The 23,736-nt window shown below is 42.6% G+C and overlaps 2 protein-coding genes across 7 annotated transcripts in view; one reads left to right on the top strand and one right to left on the bottom strand.

Moving 5' to 3' along the window:
* Positions 1–12,247, bottom strand: part of LOC114700701 (zinc finger protein 431-like) — a 66,557-nt gene extending 54,310 nt beyond the window's left edge. For 3 of the 6 annotated variants that reach the window (XM_037199163.1, XM_037199165.1, XM_037199164.1), the window contains exon 1: positions 601–2,230. In XM_037199163.1, the coding sequence (XP_037055058.1) occupies positions 601–627 (27 nt within the window). In that variant the 5' untranslated portion in view covers positions 628–2,230. Of the gene's footprint in view, positions 1–600; positions 2,231–11,008; positions 11,629–12,160 lie in introns of those variants that run through there. The other 3 variants (XM_037199162.1, XM_037199161.1, XM_037199160.1) reach the window with 3 other exon arrangements.
* Positions 12,248–20,805: 8,558 nt separating this feature from the next.
* LOC114700700 (WW domain-containing adapter protein with coiled-coil-like) lies at positions 20,806–23,305 on the top strand. The gene is given in 1 exon segment (XM_037198985.1): positions 20,806–23,305. A coding segment is annotated over 1 exon segment (1,941 nt). The 5' UTR covers positions 20,806–20,841; the 3' UTR covers positions 22,783–23,305.
* The last annotated feature ends 431 nt before the right edge of the window (positions 23,306–23,736 follow it).

The following is a 23,736-nucleotide window of genomic DNA, read 5'->3' on the forward strand; positions in this document are numbered from 1 at the left end:
ATTTTAAATCATCAATTCTACTCATCTACATCACACGTTCATAGTGGAGTGCTACCCAGTGCATGAGATGCCTTAAACAACCCCCCACAAAATTAATTCTTAATGAATCTTGCATGTAAACATTAAATGAAAAATACTGAAACTCTGTATGGTATTGGAATGTACTTTTCAAGTTTGGCAACCTGCTTATCATGGGTGCACAAAAAGCATGTTGAAGTTCAAAGATTTTTGTTTTGTTTTGTTTTGGTTTTGAGACAGGGTTTCTCTTAGATCTCACTCTGTAGACCAGGCTGGCCTGAAATTCACAGAGATCCACCTGGATCTGACTCATGAGTACAAGGATTAAAGGCATGCACTGCCCGGCTTCAAAGTTGTTTTTAAGCCGAGCTCCCTACTTCCAAGTCTGTGAGCAGATTCAGCTCAAAGAGCAAAGTTATTCAGAGGCCTGCCCCTGGGTCCAGGAAGTTTTAAGTACCACATGGGACCTCAGAAGAAATCGATTCAGCAGGCAGGTTCCTACCCAGATCCAGGGAGGATCCACCTCACCGGATCCTACACCTTCTACATGATCCTCACTGGAGACATAAGCCCCTCACTTACCATGTCATGGTTTCCCAGCTCAGCCATGCTCTCTGCTCAGCTCCCTGCAGCAGCACTCACAGCACACCACAAAAAGCAGACGGTGCCAGCTCCTCTTCAAAGATAAGACTGAAGCCAGTGGTCACCGGAAGAACCCTGCACCACTTTTGACTGGCAGGTCACCTGGAGGACCTGATTGGATAGTGAGACGTGAGTGACAAGAGCACCTCCCATAGGGTCACAAAGTGCTTAAAAACACAGCACAAAGGTTCCCGTCCCTCCTTTCCTCCCCAAAGACTTTTTCTAGATCAACATACATGCGCATATCAATAGCACTTGCCCCTGGCTACAAAGCAGACCCCTTTCTCTTCCGATCTCCATAGGCAATTTTCCTTCTTTCTGCTGGACACAACAGAATATTAACAACTAAAGAGATATATAAAGACACACAAAGAGAGTGTTTGTTGTGTGTCTTAACACTAACACCAGGTGAACTGAAGGTATTTTTTACCAAGTTGTCACAGGGACTTCAGAAAACCAGCAATGAGAAGCAGTAACTAGATCACAAACAAGATAATAAGCCTTTCTCCCATCAGAAGGCTAGATGATGACTCCCTTGCTTAAGGAGTTTATCTCCTAAAATTCAGAGCATATTGTTGGCAAATTAAATAATAGTAAAGTGTAGTCTTCATGGAAAGTTGAATATTTAGAGAATAATGGAGCTAGGAAGAATGCATTTATGAGCAGCATTGTTAGCCAGGACATCTTCTTCCATAAGGGGGTGAAAAAAATTGCATTATTCAAGATTCTCAACATTATCAGGACTGGTAGAATAAATCTTTCTATGTAGAAAGTTTATTTCATAGAATGTGTTACAAGCATGCAGGATGGGAAAGAGATCATCTTCATCTTAACTAGCCCTGCCTACTGTCTGTCTAAGGGCTGTGACATCATTGCAGGTAATTTCATTTTTAAGCTTTATTTTATATTATGTATATGGCTGTTTGTCTCCAGGAGTCTGTGTTGAGTACTTGCAAGGCTAGACGAGAGTTACCGGAGATGGTTAGCTTTAATGTAACTTGTGTCCTATTTAAAAACACATGGTGCTGCTTTTAACTGTTAAGCTATCTCTCAAGGCCACTTTTTTATTTAAAATTTATTTTCATAGATTTTAATTAATATGTATTTAATCAATCTCTCCCTTCCTTGTGTTCTCTCCGTCTTTTCCCAAATTTTTCACTTCCAATTTCTTCCTTGTTAAGCATGTGAGAATATGTATGTACAAATATATGAATAAAACCTGCTGAGTCCATTTCTGTTGGTTCTGTTAATAGGGATTCAAGGATGGACTAAATACAGAAAACATCAAGGAAAATCACTTCATAGCACTGTATACACTGCTTTCAGAAGAATGGTTATGATGAACTATATTAACCTCAGAATGAAGCTGATTTTGCCTCTGAAAGGGCTGGCTCAGTGGAAGGCCACAGCTCTTTCTGTGCAAACCATAGGGATGTCGTTTTAAGTAGCCCTGGGTGCTGTTTGTCTCAAGGCTATAACATCACTGTAGAAAATTCCATTCTTCCTTTTTTCAAAATTTTTTTTGAGACAGGGTTTCTCTGTGTAGCATTGGAGACTTTCCTGTAACTCACTCTATAGCACAGACTGGCCTGGTCTCTCTATAGACCAGTTGGCCTCAAACTCAGAGAGATCCTCCTGCCTTTGCCTTTCGAGTGCTAAGATTAATGGCACATGCCACCACCACAAGACCCCCTTTTCTAACTTTTAAAAAATTAAATTATATCAGTGTTTTCCATGCATGTGTCTGTGCACAGTACTTATAGAAACCAGAAAAAGGCAGGAGATGCCTGGAAGTAGAATTACAGAAAATAATAATGTACCATATGTGTTCTAGAAATAAAACCTGGATCCTCTGTAATAGCAGCCAGTGCTTTTAATTGCTGAGCCATCTCTCTAGCCCCTCTCTTTATTTAAAATTTATTTCCATAAAATGTTAATTAAAAGACATTACATCACATTTCTTTTCATCTATTCATTCCATCTCTTCAAAATCTCTTCCTCCTCCACTGTTGGTGGAAATGCAAGCTTGTACAACCACTGTGGAAATCAATATGGCGGTTTCTCAGAAAATTAGGAATATCTGTTCTATTTTTCATGATAGAACAGTTACTCCAGATCACATCTATGCAGGAAAGCTATGGGCTCCTTAAGTACAATAATTCAACAGAATAGAATAGTGCATGAGGCTTCTGTTTAATTAATGTTGTGTGTAAACATATTTGTGGTGTGTGTGTGTGTGTGTGTTTGTATTTCTGTGTGGTAGCTCTTTGTCACAGTGTGAAGGGTGTTAGTTCTGTCCTTAGAAAACATTGGTTCTATATAACAAATGATTTGTCACATGTTAAGAAAAAGTGTCGCCGGGCGGTGGTGGTGGTGGTGATGGCGGCGGCGGCGGCGGCGGCAGCAGCGGCAGCAGCGGCAGCAGCAGCAGCAGCAGCAGCAGCAGCAGCGGAGCACGCCTTTAATCCCAGCACTCAGGAGGCAGAGCCAGGTGGATCTCTGTGAGTTCGAGGCCAGCCTGGACTACCAAGTGAGTCCCAGGAAAGGCGCAAAGCTACACAGAGAAACCCTGTCTCGAAAAACCAAAAAAAAAAAAAAAAAAAAAAAAGAAAAAGAAAAAGTGTCATTATGGAACAAGCTATGTCAACCATACCAGCTCTTCTCTTAATTGTGTCAATTAAGTGGAACAGTTGATTACTAAGGTGCAAGGAACTGGTGGGCCTCTATGCTGAAGTATGGACTTGAATAATAAAAGACTCTGCTCACTGCATATCTGCTTTATAATGTGTCTGATTTTAATCATGTGCAAACTTATTTATGTGTAGGCATGGAGGCATATTATTCCTTTTAATTAAAATTTCAAAGAAAGTACACAGTACTTTCCATTTCCAAAGTACCACAAACTAGTTCAGATGACATTTTTCCTTTCCTCAGTGCAGTAATATTTGGAGCCATCAATAAAGAGAAACTTAAAGGAAAAAAAAAAGGAAGGATGTATGAGGAATGTTACCCTGTCTTAGGAATGTCTTCTAACTGCAGTTTGACCAAGGTGGAGATCCCAGTTTATTAGGACCAAAGAGGCAGCATTTAATTTAAGCCTAGTAGAGCATACATTTGTCATGCTCTCAGAGTGTGTCTCTGCTTTATGTCCATGAATGGAAATGTGTCTGTTTCAGGACAACACAGACAGTCAAATTGTGCCAGACTTATATTCCCTTGATCTTAAATTAAAAATCTTTCTTATAGAATCTTGTGGTGAAAGCATGGTTAAAGAAGATATTTTTTCTCTGCCCAATTAGATTCCTTACCTAGTCTCAGTGATTCCAATGTGCCTTGTGCAGGTGTGGAATTAATACAGAAGGGTCAGACTAGATGGGATCATGCATAAACCAACCATGCAATTCAGATTCAAGATCTGTTTTGTAGGAAGCTATTAGTTTACATGCAGTTACCAAATAAATTTCTGGGAAAATACAGGCAAATTAACATGGTTGTAATTTGGTATGGTTGCTGTGAGAAGAACATGACTTTATTGTTATGATGATGCTTCTGTCTATTATGCTTCTGTCTATTTCTCTAAACTGATTGCATTTAATTCTACCCCCAGTTTTATTTCCTTCAACCTTCTCTGGGTTCCAGTCTCTTTTCTTTGTGTAGAGTCTTGACATACATATCTGGATTGTGTTGAGAAGCTTATGCATTTATGAAGGAGGTGGTTATGCTGCAGAATTTCCTTTCCAAAGAAGGTCGTTGCATCTTCTTCACTTTAATCCTGTTTAGGGCTCTTTAAAATTTGGCTTCCTATCTAATGAGAAAATGGCATTCATTAGTATCCTATTGAGAAGTTATGCATAGGTTGTAGTAACTAAAACCTAAGTATTGGAATTTAAACACCACCATGGAGTTCCTGTGCATTCCTCATTTCTGCACAGAGACATACACATGACACAACCCTGACTCTATTAAATCCCCTTTTAGTGAAAGAAAAAGACAAAAAAAATAAAATAAAAATAAACTTTGCCTAGTTCCTAATATTAATTGGGTGTTTGTGTAATTACTGTGCAATTAATGTAGAAAACAAAAATAAACTGAGCTTGTTTGTGATTTTCTATAGTCAATGTCACTTCCAGGGATTATTAAGTGCATTCCACTTATAATTAAATTAATGCAGTCCTGTTTTACAAATCAGCCTTAAATATGAGAGCATTTTGCAGCCATCAATATGTGTTAAATTGCCAATAAAAATGATGACATTAGAGGGTGGAATTCAGTTTTCTTTACTAACACATTAAGGTATTAGAGGATTCCTGGGAACTCGCATGTGATAAAGAATATCACCTGTTTCTCCTCATTTTCTTCCCATAATTACTTAACAGTGACAGAGGGTGAAGTAATGTTACTGTGAATATATCTGTGAAAAGTTTTAATCATGAGTCTCACTGCAAAGGTGCGAAACCATAGCACTACAAATTGTATCATTGCAACCAATGGAAAAAGTCAGTGGAGACTTTAGAGGGGAATGCAATGCCTTCATGCTTCTTGGACACAAGAAACTAGATGTTTTACACAGTTGAAGAATTACTTGCATCTGAAACTACCCCACAGATACAGTCTCTTATCCTCCAAGGATACCTCATTTTGCAATAATCATCTACCCCAGGGAAAGAGAATGTGAGGGTTCTTAATGCTGTTCAATGTCAGCTGTGCTCAGCCTCAATTTGAAATGCCAACCTGAGTCTGGTAGCTATAGCAGGTCAATTTAACCATGTTGTCAGGACTGTACTAAACTAACTCGTGCTGGCCAAACAGCGTACCTACCTGTTTTGTCTACCTCTGGGAGCTCATGTTGTTCTATATTTCTGTTTTGTTACACAGAGTAAGCTTTTTGATCCTGGCTTCAAATCTCTTAATGTGGTAGAAAGTATATGAGGCTTTTCTTGCTTTGAAACCCAAAATATTATCAGGAAGGTGAAATTTTGAGATAAAGTTCTCTTAGAGGATCCAGAAGAAAGAGAAAAGAGACATGGCTTTTTTTTTTTCAAGTAAATGCATGTATGGAGGTGAGATTTATTGTCTCTTCTACAAATGCTTTTTTTGTGATGATCCCAAACCTTTACATTACCTTTCAGTTTTTAAAAGGCTTTATTTTTCTTTTTCTGATGTGGTTGTCAAGGTAAAGTTTTTTGAATGCATGGCATATGAGTGTGTGCTGCTTTCCACTTTTTCTCAATTTATTTTTTCAAAATAAATTCTCTGCATTAATGTATAGTACAAATATTTGATGTGCAAAAATACAAGAATACCCAAATCCTACTAAAAATGGAATTGAGTCATATCATATGAATGAGAAAGAAGCCATGTTCCATGATCCTTTTGCCCAGGTGTCTATCTGCTCAGGGTAGACTGTTACAAGAAAGAGGCACTATGAAAAAGGATGGTGTGTCTTCTTGTCAATGGACACTGTTTAAAGTATTATGTCTATGAAATACGTACTGTGTTATATACTAAGATGAAGTGTTCAAATGTAGTACAAACTTCCAAATGGATTTTGCCAGTCATAAGGTGATATGGGATAGAAGAAGGAGAAGAATACCAACTCAAAGGCACAGAAAATATTATCAACAAAATCATAGAAGAAAACTTTCCCAACCTAAAGAAGGAAATGCCTATAAAAATACAAGAAGGTTACAGAACACCAAATAGACTAGACCCCCCCAAAAAAATCCCCTCACCACATAATAATTAAAACAATAAACATACAGAATAAAGAAAAAATATTAAGACCTGCAAAGGAAAAAGGCTAAGTAACATATAAAGGCAGACCCATAACAATAACTCCTGACTTCTCAGTGGAGACTCTAAAAGCCAGACGGTCCTGGACAGATGTCATACAGATACTAAGAGACCATGGATGCCAATCCAGATTACATATCCAACAAAACTCTCAATCAACATAGAGTAAACAAAATATCCCATAATAAAAGGAGACTTAAACAATATCTCTCCATAAATACAGACCTACAGAAAGCACTTAAAAGAAAAATCCAACCTAAGGAAGTTAGATACACCCATGAAAACACAGGTAATAGATAGTCCCATAAAACAAACACCAAAGAAGGGAAACATGCAACATTACCAACAAAAAATAATAGGAATTAACAATAACTGGTCATTAATATCCATCAATATTAATGGTCTCAATTCACCTATAAAAAGACACTGGCTAGCAGAATGGATATGAAAACAAGATCCATCCATTTGCTACATACAAGAAACACACCTCAACTTCAAAGACAGACACCATCTCAGAATAAAAGGCTGGGAAAAGATATTCCAATCAAATAGATTTAAGAAGCAAGCTGGTGTAGCTATCCTAATATCTAGTAAAATAGACTTCAAACTGAAATCAATTGAAAGAGATTAGGAAGGACACTACATATTTATCACAGGGAAAATCCAACAAGATGAAGTCTCAATTCTGAATATTTATGCCCCAAATACAAGGGCACCAACATTCACAAAAGAAACATTACTAAAGCTTAAATGACACATAAAACACGTACACTAGTAGTGGGAGACTTCAACACACCACTCTCACCAGTGGACAGATCTGCCAAGAAACTTAACAGAGAAATAAGGGAACTAACAGATATTATGACTCAAAGAGACTTAATAGATATCTACAGAATATTGCACCCTAACACAAAAGAATATACCTTCTTTTCAGCACCCCATGGAACTTTCTCAAAAATTGACCACATGCTTGGTCACAAAGCAAATCTCAACAGATACAAAAAAAATTGAAATATCCTCATATGTCTTAACAGACCACCATGGCTTAAAGTTAGACTTCAACAACAACAAATATTTCAGAGAGCCTACAATTTCATAGAAACTGAATAATGCCCACCTGAAACACCAACTGGTCAAAGAAGAAATAATGAAAGAAATTAAAGACTTCCTAGAGATCAATGAAAATGAAAGTACATCATACCCAAACTTATGGAACACCATGAAAGCAGTGCTAAGAGGGAAATTCATTGCTCTAAAAGAACACATAAAGAAGGTGGCGAAGGTCTCATATTACTGACTTAACAGCACAACTGAAAGATCTAGAACAAAAAGAAACAAACTCACCCAAGAGAAATAGATGCCAGAAAAAAAATCAAATTGAGGGCTAAAATCAATGAAATAGAAACCAAGAGAACAATACAAAAAAAATCAATGAAACAAAGAGTTGGATCTTTGAAAAAAATCAACAAGATAGACAAACTCCTAACCAAATTAACCAAAAGGCAAAGAGAGAGCACCCAAATTAACAAAATCAGAAATGAAAAGAGAGACAAAACAACACACAACAAGGAAATCCAGAGAATCATCAGGTCATACTTCAAAAACCTGTCCTCCACAAAATTGGAAAACCAGGAAGAAGTGGACAATTTTATGGATAGGTACCACATACCAAAGCCAAATCAAGACTAGATAAACTATTTAAATAGACCAATAACCCCTAAAGAAATAGAAACAGTCATCAAAAGTCTCACAACCAAAATAAGAGCCCAGGACCAGATGGTCTCAGTGCAGAATTCTACCAGAAATTCAAAGAAGAACTAATTCCAAAACTCTTCAAATTGTTCCACACAATAAAACCAGAAGAAACATTACCAAACTCTTTTTGTGTTGCTACAATTACCCTGATACCCAAACCACACAAAGTTGCAACAAAGGAAGAGAATTGCGGACCAATCTTCCTCATGAACATTGATGGAAAAATACTCAACAAAATATTGGCAAAGCCAATCCAAAAACACATCAAAAAATTATCCACCATGACCAAGTAGGTTTCATCCCATGGATGCAAGGATGATTCAACATATGAAAATCTGTCAATGTAAGGCACCATATAAACAAACTGAAAGAAAAAAAAAACACATGATCATCACATTAGATGCTTAAAAAGCCTTTGACAAAATCCAACACCACTTCATGATAAAGGTCTTAGAGGGATCAGGAATACAAGAAACATTCCTAAACCTAATAAAGGCAATTTACAGCATGCCCACAGCCACAATCAAATTAAACTGAGAGACACTCAAAGTGATACCACTAAAACCAGGAAGAAGACAAGGCTGGCCACTCTCCCCATATTTAATAAATATAGTACATGAAGTTCTAGCTAGATCCACAAGACAACAAAAGAAGATCAAAGGGATACAAATTGGAAAGGAAGAAGTCAAACTTCCATTCTTTGCAGCTGATATGATAGCATACATAAGTGACCTAAAAATTCTACCAGAGAACTCCTATACCTGATAAACTCCTTCATTAAATTGGCAAGATAAAAGATCAACTCAAAACAATCAGTAGCCCTCCTATACACAAATAATAAAAGGGCTGAGGAAGAAGTCAGAGAAACATCACTCTTTAAAATAGCCACAAATAATATAAAATACCTTGGGATAACACTAATTAAATGTGGGAGCCCGTTCTCGGGTTCCTCATCACTTTACCTAGCAGGTCCAAATAGAAGATGATCAGGACCATGGGCCTGAGTGCAGGTGTCTGAGATGCTCTGCATTTGGCTGTGCTGGGGGAGGAGGTCTTTTGCTCCACCCCTTGGCGTCTCTATAAAAACCCTGGGCCAGAGACAGTTGGGGTCCGTTGGAATAGGTTCCAGGCCCTCTCGAGGCTATCCTTAATTTTCTATCTGTTTATCTCTGCAAGATTCTCCACTATAAATCCTTCTATCTAATATTTCCTGCTGCTCACACTCAAGAACACTCAGGGGAACTGTGGGGTTGGTGGGTAAATGCCTCAGAGAATGGTACCATGAACAGGGACTAAAGGAAAAAGAAAAAAAAAGGGACTAAAGAAAAAAATGGGGAACAAAAAAAGGGGGGACTAAAGACAAATGAACAGGTACTAAAGACAAAGTAATAGGGACTAAAGATAAAGGAAAATAATAGTTTTATTGCAGAGTTTTTGGTGAAAGTGCTGTCAGCCCTGCCAGTGGAAAGTCATGCTGGTGTTATGGAAAATATATATTTTTTAATATATATTTTTGGGAGGCAGGGATTTTATCCTTGAGAGAAAAGGAAAGCGGACTGGAAGGATGCCTGATGCTGCAGCGAAATTTTCTTCTGTCAAAATTTTCTATATTCTATCCCTTTCTCAAATTTTATCTGTGAAAAATAAGTATAAGGTATAGGGTAGTAATATAGTTTAGGAAAAACTTAGAAGTGTAAGATTGTGTAGGAAAAAATAAGGCAACTAGACAGAAAAACTCTTCAATTTTCTCACTTTGGGAGCTATAAATGCAAACCGGTGGGAAAAAAAATCTTTGGGCTTTATGGGTAGTAAAAAAGCTCTTCTCTGAACTTATGGGGAAGAAAATGTTTCCTATGGAAGCTTTTGACCTGAGGACAGCTGAAATGCTATGTCAAAGTGGCAGGAGAAAGTGTTTTCTCCCTGAGGCAAAAATGGGGGTGTAAGAAGTCAAATTTTAAAGTTGGGAAGTTTTGGGAAAAGTTGGTCTTTCTCCTGGGGAAAAGAATCTTTCTCTTAAACTATAAAGCTTTTCTTGGAAAATTTGGGGGGGGGGAATCTTTCTAAAAAGCCTTAATCTTTCTCAAAAGCTCTTAAATAATTTAAAAACTAAAGCCTTTCAGAACTCTCTCAGAAGGACAAAAATTATAATCGCCTGAAGATATTAGTATGGGGACAACCTGTGATTAGCTCTAAGGGAAAACAAAACTCTTTTTTTTTTTTTTTTTTTTTTTTTGGTTTTTCGAGACAGGGCAAAACTCTTAAGACAATAGCAAAACCTCTCTAAGTTCTTTCAAGCTTTAAACATCCTCCCTGCAATGCAGGAGGCAGAAACAAGTTTCCAAAAACCCCTTCTAAACTCTATGTCTTCAAGCTAGTAAAAGACAGTGGGTCAGAGTACCCTGAGGGAAATGCTTGGGGAGAACAGCTACAGAGAGCCCAAAAGGGCAGGAAACCTTACCTGAGAAAAGCAAAAAAGCCAAGCTTCACAGTTACAGCTGAACTAAGGCATCAAGGGTTTTGTCTGAGTGAGCGTTTCAGAATGAAAAGGTGTCAGGGACCAGGACAGAATCTCTAGTTAGTGGAAAAATAGAAACCCCCAATAAGACCGGGAACTAGATCATCTTACAGTCAGGTTGCCTAGCAACAGGACATTGAGTCAGAGCCCTTGACCCTCTCACCCTGTAAACATCCTATACAAACATCCTGTTAGCTTGCCCCACCTTATGCAGAGGACAGCTTCTTGCTCCCCCCCACCCTGCGGAACTATATAAACCTTTGTGGAAGAAAAATAAAGTGGCACCTTGATCAGAATCTAGACTTGGTGTCTTTCCTTTGTATTTCCTGTCCCTACATTCCGTCCTTAGGGTGGTCGAGAACCCGTTGAAGGCCTGCAGGTGGGGCGACTGGCGCCCAACGTGGATGAAACCACCTCTTAAGGTTCAGAATCTTGTCTCCCCGAAGACCAAGGCCTTGGTGAAGTTGTTGGATCGCCCTGAAATTGCCCGGTTCAGGACGCGATCCCGGAGCAGAGCGGAGATGACGCAGGTAAGAAAGTGACGTGCCATGCATGGGACAGGCAATGTCGTCACAAAATGTATTCCTTTCTGGCCTAAAAGAGGCCGTACGAGGAACTAGGGTAAAGAAAAAAGATCTTAAAGCCTTTTTTGATTATATTGTAGACACATGTCCTTGGTTCCCCCAAGGAGGAACCATAGATGAAAAAAGTTGGGCACGTCTCAGAGAATGTTTAAATGATTTCTACAGGACTTTTGGGCTAGAGAAAGTTCCCATCACCACATTTTCTTACTGGAAGCTTATTAATGACATTCTTAGGGTTTATAAATATTCCCCTGACATACAAGAACTTATTAATATAGGAGAAAAAATCTTAAGAGAAGCTTTTCACTCCCCCTCTACCTGCCCTAAGACTCCCCCCCCCCCCCCAGCGCTTTCTTGATCTTCTTCGGTCGGTCCCTCAGCTCACGATCTGCACTCTATGGAAGAGGGGATGCTCACGACTTTTAAACCTAACAATCCCCAGGAGTCCACTCCTGCCCATCTTTATCCCTCTGCTAATAATTTTACCTATAACTGTAAGGATTTGATCCTTAATTACGTCATCAACCTTCGCCGGCTTCCCAGCCTAAAAAGAGGGTGAGCCCTGTGTGGGCTCTCTCTCTGTCCCCTCTCCTCTCCGCTCCTTCCTCCCGTCGGCTCCCCTCTCCCCCTCCCCCCTTTTGTGTCTCCCTGTCTCTGTCTCTGTCTCTCTCTCTCCTCCCCCTCCCCCAATAAAGCTCTAAAAAGGTAACCATGGCTATGATTCTTTTAATCAGCACACTGCTCCGACAGCATGGTCGCTGCGGGCGGCAACCAGCCATGAGGGGCAGCGCTGCAGCATAATGACCAGCCAGGAGGGGCAGCGCCTGGTGGACCAAGGGGGACTCCGGCGCACCTGGTGATGGGACACCGGAGGTCGAGGTCTCGGAAGCCCGGGGCGAATCCGGACCGTCTGGCTGGCTGGCTGTATCCCTGCTTTTTCTCTGTTGTTCCTGCCACTGCGGAGAGCGCGAGGCGAGGACGCCGACCTATGTTCCCGAGAGCCGCTGCTGGCCCCGGGGGCGCAGGCTTGACATTGGGACCGGCGCTGAGGTGCGCAGGCGGGGCGCCGGGCGGGCTGCTGGTGTTGTGGTGCTGTGAGGGAGTGTGTTTGGAGAGGGGGCGGGGCGGGCTGCCCGCTGACACTGGGGCGGGGCATGGAGTCGCTGCGCCCCCGCTCCCCAGGGCGAGCTCCAGCTGCTCGGTTTTCCCTTGCTGTGTGGCCCCGCCGTGGGCTTCGCTAGAGGGGACCGAGAGAGAGCCCACAAAGGGCTCACCCTCTTTTTAGGCTGGGAAGCCGGCGAAGGTTGATGACGTAATTAAGGATCAAATCCTTACAGCCCCCCCCCCCTGCATAATTCTCCCCTTAAAAGAGGAATCCTTGGGCCCTTTTATGCCACCTCAAAAATCTCCGGCGGTGCCCCCTCCCTATGTTTCGTCTTCCCATTTTTTTGGGCCCGTTCTTGATGAGTTAGTTCCCCCTGTCCCAGATCTCAGCTCACTGTGACAGGCCCTCCAGGCTTGCAGGGAACATGTGGAGCTTTTAAAGGAATTAAAAACTCTTGACAAAGAACTTAAAGATCTTGCCTTTGAAGTGGTGGCTCCATCTCAAAAATCTAGTAAATCCAAACATAAGCCTCAGACTGTCCTGGCATTTCCTGTTACCCGGAGCCAGACCTCTGGGGACTCATCCCAGGCGGCCGCCCAGAGCGGCCCCTCAGGGGATTTGGAAGATCAAAATGATGAGGGGGAGGGGGAAGAAGAGGAGGAGGTGCCGGATGCGTCTTCAGAGGATCCCCTGCCAGGACAGACTTATCACAAATTAAATTTCTGCCTTGTTGAAAAGCTGAAATCCGCCTGTGCTCAGTATGGTCCTACAGCTCCTTTTACACTGGCCTTAGTGGAAAACCAGAGCGAACATTGGTTAACTCCTAATGATTGGTATTTCCTTGCCTGTGCAGCTCTTTCTGGGGGTGACTTTGTCCTCTGGAAAACAGAATTTACAGAAAATTGTTGAGAAGTTGCTCAAAAAAATATTGAACAGCCGTCCTCAAAAACTTGGACACTAAAGAAACTCCTTGGCAACCCCCCTTATGATACAAATGCAGCACAGGCAAAATTCCCTCCTGGCCTCCCTGCCCAGATTCAAAACTTGGGGGTCTGGACCTGGAAACACCTGCCCCAAAAGGGTTCGGCTACCACCTCATTAGCAAAGATTCGTCAGGGACCTGATGAACCTTTTAGTGACTTTGTTGCTTGCTAAAATGATGCAGCTGAGAGACTTTTTGGGCCGAACGAACACAAAGCACCTTTGTTAAACACTTGGCCTTTGAAAATGCAAACCCTGCCTGCCAGGAAATAGGGCTTGGGGTAGCTACTGGTGCTTTTGGGATTTGCCAAGGCAACCATGTGTCCCCTGGTTGGCTAGAGGGGACAGGGGACAGTTTGTCTCTGGATAGACAGTCACCTGGTGTGCAGGATGGGGTCATCTCTGAGATCCTGTTTCTACTCCAACAGAGTAAGGCCGGTCTGGAGGGGGTAATGATGGTAAAGGATCTCAAAATGTAGGAGATGTTGGCTTTGGTTTGTCTTTATGGGGAGGGATGGAGCTGGCCTTGGAGGTGGTTCCCAGGACTGGGGTGCTGATGGGGCTGGATGCTTGCTGTTGTGGAAGGTCCGGTCTTAGTGGCACTGGGGGGAGGGGAGCTTGTGGGGCCGTGGATGGGGGAGGGGAGAGCCTTTCCACCTTGGCGCCTGTGGGCTCCTTCATTCATGGGGAGAGAGTCACAGGGGCTGGCAGGGGGAGGGGAAGTCTGGGGGCAGCCAGCAGCCTTCTGATTCTCATGATGTGAGGTAGAAGAACATTCAGCATTAACACCATTGCTGATCATCACAAAAAGAGTAAATCCTGTTAATGGTGCCATAAAAGAGATACACTCTGCTCCTAGATGGTTGCTAGAAGGCCTGATTAGAGCTGTAAATATACCTGATCTGCCCAGGAGAGATAGCCCCTCTCCTGAGGAAACTTCTTCTGTTTCAAATGCTGTCCCTCCGGCAAGCAATCCAGGCTATTGTCCTCATTCACAGCAACCCCCACCAGCCCTTTATCACTCTGCTCAGAGTTCCTGTGGGGGGACAGTGGGAACTTTACAGCAAACTGTGTTTGAGACTTTTCACACAGTATACAAGTCCCATAGTCAATCATGTTCTGGGCTCAGCAGGGACACTGCTTGTCACAAATCCAGTCTGACAGCAGGGGTCATGTTTCCAAGGGCAGTGCTGAATTTTCATCCAAAGTGTCAGTGGCTTGTTGGACTTGCTGGCCTTGGTGTCACAAGTGGTCATAGCCATGTTGGGCCAGCTTGACACATCCTGTGGCTGGCAGGTAGCACAGCAAACAGGGTAGCACCAGAGACACCACTCAGGACACTTAGGTCCCTTCCACCTAGACTAACCTATTATTCCTCAGATCAATTCCTAGATCTTTAGGAAGAGAAGCTGTGCTGAGATGACTGCCTTGCCTTGACAGGAGCCTGTTACTGCCATCACCTTAGCAGTCCTTCTGGGGGTCAGAGCATCGGAAACAGGCACAGAAATTTCCTCTCTGGTCCTGTTCAACCAACATTACTCTGAGCTTCACCTGTCCATAGATGAGGATATTGCCCAATTTGAACAGGGAATTTCTGCCCTCAAGTCATCCCTTTCCTCCCTAGCTGAGATAGTTTTACAGAACAGGAGAGGCCTGGATCTCCTCTTTTTACTACAGGGTGTAATTTGCACTGTGCTCAAAGAGAAATGTTGCTTCTTTACAGACCACACCGGGGTAGTCAGAGATAGTATAGTAAAGGTTAGAAAAGGACTAGAAAAAGAGAAAAAGAAAAGAAAAGGAGAACAAGAGCTTGGGTGGTTCTAGAGTTAGTTTTCAAACTCCCCTTGGCTAACGACCCTTCTTTCCTCCCTACTAGGACCTGTTTGTAGGCCTGCTCCTGGTCCTTGCCTTTGGGCACTTTCCTGGCTCACTGGGTTCATCCGAAGCCAAAAAATAGACCTGCCAGCCAGGCAGATCCAGGTTCATTACCACTGCTTTGATATGCAGGACTCCAGGGTTGAAATTTCCCCTGACAAGAGATGCCCCACACAGACCCCTTCACTCGGGGGAGGCTGCATCTGTGTTTGGGAAAAAGGGCTCACTTAAGGCATGATTGGAGTGCAGCTGGGACTACACAGGCTGGGGACCTTGGTACCCCAAAATCCCGAGAGTCTGGATTATATGCCCTGTTGCATAGCAGTTGTGCAGTAGCTGCCTTGCACTTATCCATTTCTGCTCCCTCAAAAAACTGCACGGTCCATTGATTCCTGCACTCTGGGGATGCCTATGGTGCTGGAGTCTGGAGAGACATTCCCTCTCAGACCTTTTCACAACTTTTAGGGGGATAGGACCTCTGTAATCCTCCATGCAAAGCCTCTTTCAGAGTCCTCCTTTTAGACCATTCAAACCTGGTTTATGTTGGCCCTGAGATTATTACTAAGAAGGGGGAGATGTCAGGGACAAGGACAGAATCTCTAGTTAGTGGAAAAATACAGACCCCCAATAAGATGGGGAACTAGATCATCTTACAGTCAGGTTGCCTAGCAACATGATTTTGAGTCAGAGCCCTTGACCCTCTCACCTTCTAAACATTCTATACAAACATCCTTTTAGCTTGCCCCACCTTATGCAGATGACAGCTTCTTGCTCCCCCCCACCCTGCAGAACTATATAAACCTTTGTGGAAGAAAAATAAAGTAGCACCTTGATTAGAATCTAGACTTGGTGACTTTCCTTTGTATCTCCTGTCCCTACATTCCCTCCTTAGGGTGGTCGAAAACCTGTTGAAGCCCTGCAGGTGGGGCAAAAAGGTGCTCCTAATCGTCCTAATACAAAGATCCCCTGAAGCAATGCAAACTCTGTTAGCATTGTATCCTCACTTCTGAGCAAAAAACCAAAGGCGACTGGCCAGGTCTCTGAGTTGGAGTGCATTTCGGGGATACTAGGATTCCTGCAGTTGTAAACTTCCTGGAGCACAGAGCTGAGGCAGGAAGGTGCAGAACCCAGGGGAAGATTGCTAATGAACAAACAAAGCTAAAGCCAGGGGGAACGGCACAGTTGTCTGCTTTCCTATAAGTCCCGGGTTGATAGGTCCACAGTTGAAAAAAGAAATCTGAGAAAAAGATTTCCTATCAGAGTAAGGACCTTTCTGGGAAAACAGTAAAGCTGAACTGTGTCTGAAGCAGTTGTGCTGCTGAGTCAGAATGCTGTCTGTCTGGGGAAAGAGCCCAGTCAGGGCAGAACAGAACTATCCTGGAGTAAAGCTTGCTTTTCTGTCAGAGAAAGCATCTCTTTGAGAAAAGCTTTGTTTCAACTGACTCCTGATGAGATGAGGGACTGTAGCCCTGAGGGGTGATTGCCTCTGGCATAAGCTCTGTCCTTGAGCACCCAGACAAGCAAATGCAACCCACTGGGAGACTGGGCCAGGTGAAGGCCTGATGAGGCAAAACACCTGTCCCAATGGGAGTTTAGAAATGGCAAAAACCTCCCTCGTTAGATTTTCAGTCTGTATGCAAACCACACAGACGCCAAAAACAGAAACGGACAAAAAGCCCCTACCTTCAGTAGCAGGGAAAGCTGCCACTGTAGTGTCAGAAACTGTGCCTGGGGTAGAAGGGATAAATTGAGACCAAACTGGGAACTGTCTGGGAGAAAGACTCTGAAGAAACAGAAGGGACATAATCCTCCCCAGAAAATATATGACCTGACAAAGCTGCTAGAGTTTGAGGTAGATTGGGGGGGGGGGAAGCCCCTACCTCCAAAGGCAGCTAGCAGAGGTACAGAGCCACAGACAGATAGCTGAAGCTCTGCATCTGGCAGGGAACAAACAAGAAAAATGAGATAGATCAGTGAGAGAAAATCTCTCTGAAAGAGCTATGGAAAAGCTGTGGTAAATGATCTTGTTTTTCACTGACTGGCTAAAATGAACACAAGCCCTGAGGAAAGTTGCTAACAGAAATGCCAGCCTCAACGTGCGCTAACAAGGCAGGTGTGGTTCTGATACGGGGCCAGTGTCAAACGAACGAGAGACACCTGTTGAAGCCAGCTGAGGAGAGAATAGAAATCTCCCAATGTCCCATAGCTGAAAATGTAAAATGCTTGTTCAAATCTCCCATTGCAAAAGCAAAAAACTTTGTTCAAACCTCCCAGGCAAGAATTTGTATGCAAGTCTGGTAAAAGAGAACCAGTTGACTCTCAGACTCAAAAAGAAATATAGGAAATGACAGAAGGGACTGATATTATTATGGACTGATATAAGGGAAATGCATTCTGGGAAAGGTAGTTTTTCCACTAAAGATGGCGACATTGCCCTGAAACACTTTTGTCAGCTCTAAAATTAAAATACAGCTTTTAAAAATAAGGAGGAAAATCGTCTAGGAGTTTGGGTGTCAGTTCCAATGAAAAATTGAAAGAATACGGAACTAGGTGCTTCGTGGTTTGGGGGGGGAGTTGGTAAAATGCCTTATTTACCCTAATAGCTGTGCAAAGTTTTTTACGGTAGTTGGATGACAAAAAGCTACCTATAAGAGCAAACAAGCCACTTTTAAATCCTTAAAACAAGGGAAAGCAGTTTATACACTGAACGTTGTCTTAGATATGAAGAAACTTATGTTGACATTGAAAAAGTTCTTTGCCTTTTGAACAAACTGCCTGCAATGAGTTATTCCTTTGCAAATCTAATAAGGAGACAAGGAAACAGGCATTGAAAAAAGAAATGACTGCTTTATAGATGGGAAACAAACTTCAGAAAATCTAGCTGTCTTACAAAAGAGTTGCTTTACCTGAAAGTTCCCTATAAGAAATCACTAAATATCACCGCTGCTAATAACATCAGGAGTTAAAGCTAATGAAGTGAAAATTCTAAATCCTGAAACTCAAGTGAAATGGAAAGATCCCTGCTTAGGATTATGGAAGGGTCCTGATCCTGTGTTAATATGGGGTTGAGGACATGTCTGTGTTTTTTCACAAGAGGAGAATGAAGCCCGGTGGTTACCGGAGCATTTGGTAAGGAGTGTGGAACTAAGGAAGGTCAGCTCCAATGAGGTTCCTATAAAGGAACCAGAATGAAAGTGGTTCGATTAGTATTTCTGAGGTTTTGTCACTGGCTAATGCAAACAGTGAGGAAACAGAGTTCAGAGCTGTGGCACTTTTGGCTTTACTAGCTTCTTTAGAAAAATACTTTATATCACCTAATAGCTGTGCAGTATTTGGCAAAGAGCTTTACAGCAGCTAAATATGGTAATTTCACCCTCAGTGTGAAGTGAAGTTTTTCAGTAGAACGAAACAAAAATACTGCTGTAATAGAAACATTTGTCTGAATTGAAGTACTTGGGGGAGCTACTATAAATTTGGGTGAAGGGACAGCCTCTATTTAAAAACAGTCTACCGCTGACAGTGCATCTCTGCCGGTTCCAGAAAGGCTGAGAGAACTCTGCAACTTTTGGGTGTGGCTTTGTCCGGAGAATGTTACAGCCCCCTAGCAACAAGTATCACAACTCTATAATGACAACAATTACTAAATCGCAGTGCTTTATAACAAAGCTGACTATAAACTCTAAACTTTAGAAATGATGTACATACTTCCTGTCTAGTTGAGAGAATGTAATAGAGATGGTGATAATAATTAAGAGTAAGAAGTAGAAAGATGAAAATAAGATATGTGAGTTTGTAAAAATTCTGTCTTGTTAGATCTGTGTTAAGAAATCTTTAGGTGTTTGCTAAGTTAGATATATGCTAATGGTAGCCTATATAAGTTTGTAAAATAGATCTATAGAGTTCCTTTAAGAATATAAGCTTGTGAGACACTGCAGCCACCGCCAGGACAAGCAGCATGTAAAGACTCTGGTAAGCCACCAGCCACGTGGCAAGGTATAGATTTATAAAAATGGGTTAATTTAAGATAAAAGAACAGTTAACAAGAAGCCTGTCACGGCCATACAGTTTATAAATGACATGTGTCTGAATGATTATTTTATAAGTGGATTGTGGGACTGCGGGGCTTGGGGACCCTGGAGAGAAGCCCTCCAGCAACAAATGTGGCCCAAAGGCTCGAGTATCCACCTTAAACCTGAAAATATTTAATAACCAATTCTAAACAGAGCCAAAACCAGGTTCCTGCTTCTTATCTCATACGGGCAGCTAGACATTGCAAAACACAGGTTTGAACACTGGTGGGTTCCTGGCTTGTGCATTTGACTGGCAATATGGTGGAAATGAGGCGTCTGCCAGCGGCACATTAAGCTGTGTGGTAGATTTAGTCTTTACTAGTATTAAAAAAAAAAAAAAAAAAAAAAAAGAGGTTTCTGGGCTACATGCTGCTTTGATAAAAGCTTAGACCCACTATTTCTGAGACTTGATGACTCCCAGAACTCGCAGAAAACGTACTACTGCCATGTTGTGAAGGTTAAGTGGGCGGAGCCAACAGCCACGGCACTGTTTCAGTCTTAGAATGGTGCAGTTTAAAGCAATAGGCTCAAGGTAATATAAAAAATAAGCCACGTAAAAGATGGCTACCACACAGAGAATCTGGATTATGTTGTCTTTGATATTTGTAACTGAAGAAAAACATTTGATTGCAAAAGCTGTTGAGTTATGCCAAAATGTATATTTTAAAGGTAACTTGACTTCAAAATTTTGATTTAAGGATATGTTGCTTTGGAAAAGAGGTTCTGCTTTTGTTTCCACAGAAAGCCAGAGGCTGTGGATTTGTTCCAGATTAAGATACATAAATTTCACCAGCCAAGACCCCCTGAAAGATCTCCGATGACACCATGGCCCAGATGATCCAACATCCAGAGCCGTTTCAAGGCAACTGGTTCACACAATACAGCCTCACAGACTACCCCATAGGCCTAAAATTTTCTTTGCATCCCCATAAGATACAGCGCCCCCCTCCAGCAGGAAGTAGTAAGAGATGCTACGCCCAAATTCCCAAATATACCAAGCTAGCTTTACAGGTGGAATTGGCTCACTCCCCCTCTAAACCCAGACATATTGCTTTAAAAAAAAAATGGTTAAGAGATTCTTATGTCGGCGGCGGAGGCAGTAGTAGCAGTGGCAGCGGCAGGAGGTGGCGATCAGGACCCGGCGGCGGCAGCTGGGGGGGGGCAGGAGGCGGCCGCGGCGGCGGCGGCGGTGGCGGCGGCGGAGCAGCAGCAGGTGAAGGGGAAGGTGCTGGAGGCGCTCGCTCTCCACGGGGACCCGAACACGGCCTCTCGTCCCCCTCCCCCTGGCTCGCACTGCCGCCGTGTAGTTGGCGCCGCTGCCCAGGCCGCCCCTAAGCAGTGGTGACCAAGGGACATAGCCCAGGGGCGCCGGCGCCAGTAACGGGGAGGTGCTGCGAGCCTCCGAGGGCGTGCCGCCCGGGCTGCCCGCTGCCCGCCCGCCCGCCCACCCACCTCGCGGCCACTCTCCACCCCTCCTTGACACACACACACAGCCGGGCATTGATGGTAATGTATGCGAGGAAACAGCAGAGACTCAGTGATGGCTGTCACGACCAGAGAGGGGACTCGCAGCCTTTCCAGGCACTTAAGTATTCGTCCAAGAGTCACCCCAGTAGTGGTGATCACAGACATGAAAAGATGCGAGTCGCTGCAGATCCTTCACCACCAAATAAAATGTTGCGGAGATCTGATAGTCCTGAAAACAAATACAGTGACAGCACAGGTCACAATAAGGCCAAAAATGTGCACGCTCAAAGAGTTAGAGAAAGAGAAGGTGGGACCAGTTACTCTCCACAAGAAAATTCACACAACCACAGTGCTCTTCATAGTTCAAATTCACATTCTTCTAATCCAAGCAATAATCCAAGCAAAACTTCAGATGCACCTTATGATTCTGCAGATGACTGGTCTGAACATATTAGCTCTTCTGGAAAAAAATACTACTACAATTGTCGCACAGAAGTTTCACAGTGGGAAAAACCAAAAGAGTGACTTGAAAGAGAACAGAGACAAAAAGAAGCAAATAAGTTGGCAGTTAATAGTTTCCCAAAAGATAGGAATTACAGAAGAGAGGTGATGCAAGCGACAGCCACTAGTGGGTTCACCAGTGGAATGGAAGACAAGCAGTCCGGCGATGCCAGTAGTTCGCTCCCACAGAACATTTTGTCTCAGACAAGCAGACACAATGACAAAAACTACAGACTGCCAAGAGCAGAGACTCACAGTAGCTCTGTGCCAGTACAGCACCCCATCAAACCAGTGGTTCATCCAACCGCTACCCCCAGCACTGTTCCTTCTAGTTCATTTATGCTTCAATCTGATCACCAGCCAAAGAAGTCATCTGATGCTAATGGAGCATCTGCTTTATCCAAACTGCCTACACCCACAGCTTCTGTCCCTGCACAGAAAACAGAGAGAAAAGAATCTGCTCCAGGAGACAAATCAGTATCACATTCTTGCACAACTCCTTCCACATCTTCAGCCTCTGGCCTGAACCCCACATCTGCACCTCCAACATCTGCTTCAACAGTACCTATTTCTCCTGTTCCACAATCACCAATACCTCCTGTACTTCAGGACCCAAATCTTCTTAGACAGTTGCTTCCTGCTTTGCAAGCCACGCTACAGCTTAATAATTCTAATGTGGACATATCCAAAATAAATGAAGTTCTTACAGCAGCTGTAACACAAGCTTCCCTGCAGTCTATCATCCACAAGTTTCTTACTGCTGGACCATCTGCTTTCAACATCACCTCTCTGATTTCTCAAGCTGCCCAGCTCTCTACACAAGCCCAGCCATCTAATCAGTCTCCGATGTCTCTAACGTCTGATGCTTCATCCCCAAGATCCTATGTGTCTCCAAGAATAAGCACACCTCAAACAAACACAGTCCCTATCAAACTTTTGATTAGTACTCCACCTGTTTTGTCACAGTCAAAGGTTAGTACTCCAGTAGTTAAGCAAGGGCCAGTGTCACAGTCGGCCACACAGAAGCCTGTAACTGCTGATAAGCAGCAGAGTCACGAGCCTGTCTCTCCTCGAAGTCTTCAGCGCTTAAGCAGCCAGAGAAGTCCATCACCTGGTCCAAATCATACTTCCAGTAGCAATGCATCAAATGCAACAATTGTACCACAGAATACGTCTGCTCGGCCTGCGTGTTCATTAACACCTACACTAACAGCACACTTCAATGATAATCTCATAAAACATGTTCAGGGGTGGCCTGCAGACCATGTAGAGAAACAGGCATCAAGATTGCGTGAAGAAGCCCATAATATGGGAAGTGTTCATATGTCAGAAATATGTACTGAATTAAAAAATTTGAGATCTCTAGTTCGAGTATGTGAAATTCAAGCAACCTTGCGAGAGCAGAGGATACTGTTTTTGAGACAACAAATTAAGAAACTCGAAAAGCTAAAAAATCAGAATTCCTTTATGGTTTGAAGATGTGAATAATGGCACATGGAATCCTACAGGAACTCTAAATCTATTGCCCAGTCATAACATTTTGAGCTACATTTAAGTAGACTGTGGACCGTTAAGCTGGGCAAATGAAATGACAAGGGGACGGGGGTCTGTGAGAGTCAATTCAGGGGAAAGATACAAGATTGATCTGTAAAACCCTTGAAATGTAGATTTCTTGTAGATGTATCTTCATGTTGTAAATATGTTTTGTAGAGTGAAGCCATGAGAAGTCATGTGTAACAGAGCTTAGACATCCAAAACTAATCAATGCTGAGGTGGCTAAATACCTAGCCTTTTACATGGAAACCTGTCTGCAAAATTAGCTTTTTTAAAAAAAGGAAAAAAATTGGGGGGTTAATTTATCATTCAGAAATCTTGTATTTTCCAAAATCCAGTGCAAGTGCCAGGCGATTTGTGTCTAAGGATACAACTTTGAGCAGTGTACAGATATCATGAGACAACTGTTCCGCACTTGCACCTGATCAAGAGCAGTGCTGCTCCATTTGTTTTACAAAGAAATGTTTTCATTTCCTGTATGTTCCATTCCCTCAGAAGTCCTTGGCCTGATTTTATCCATTTTTTAAGGTGCCCCTTCTCCTTTCTAGGGCACTGTTGCTGTGGCACTTTTCTATAACCTTCTCATTTCTGTTTACAGTAGCTGGAAGTTGCAGTGATCAAGCATAACCCACATGTTTGTATAAATTATTGAAATGCATTTGCACCCTGTAAGAATGGACCTAAAAGTACTGCTGGGCAAGTGTGCTGAAAGTACATTGACTGCTCAAGAATAAGGAAGTGGCCCAATGAACATGGTTGTGGGAGGGGAAGAGGAAACAGAGCTACTCAGATGTGAATTGTATCTGTTGTAATAAACATGTTTAAACAAATACATTTTGTTACTTTCTTTTCCTTCGGTCAGTGCATATTAGAAAT

Source organism: Peromyscus leucopus, chromosome X (genome assembly GCF_004664715.2).
Source record: "Peromyscus leucopus breed LL Stock chromosome X, UCI_PerLeu_2.1, whole genome shotgun sequence".
Classification (NCBI taxonomy): Eukaryota; Metazoa; Chordata; class Mammalia; order Rodentia; family Cricetidae; genus Peromyscus; species Peromyscus leucopus.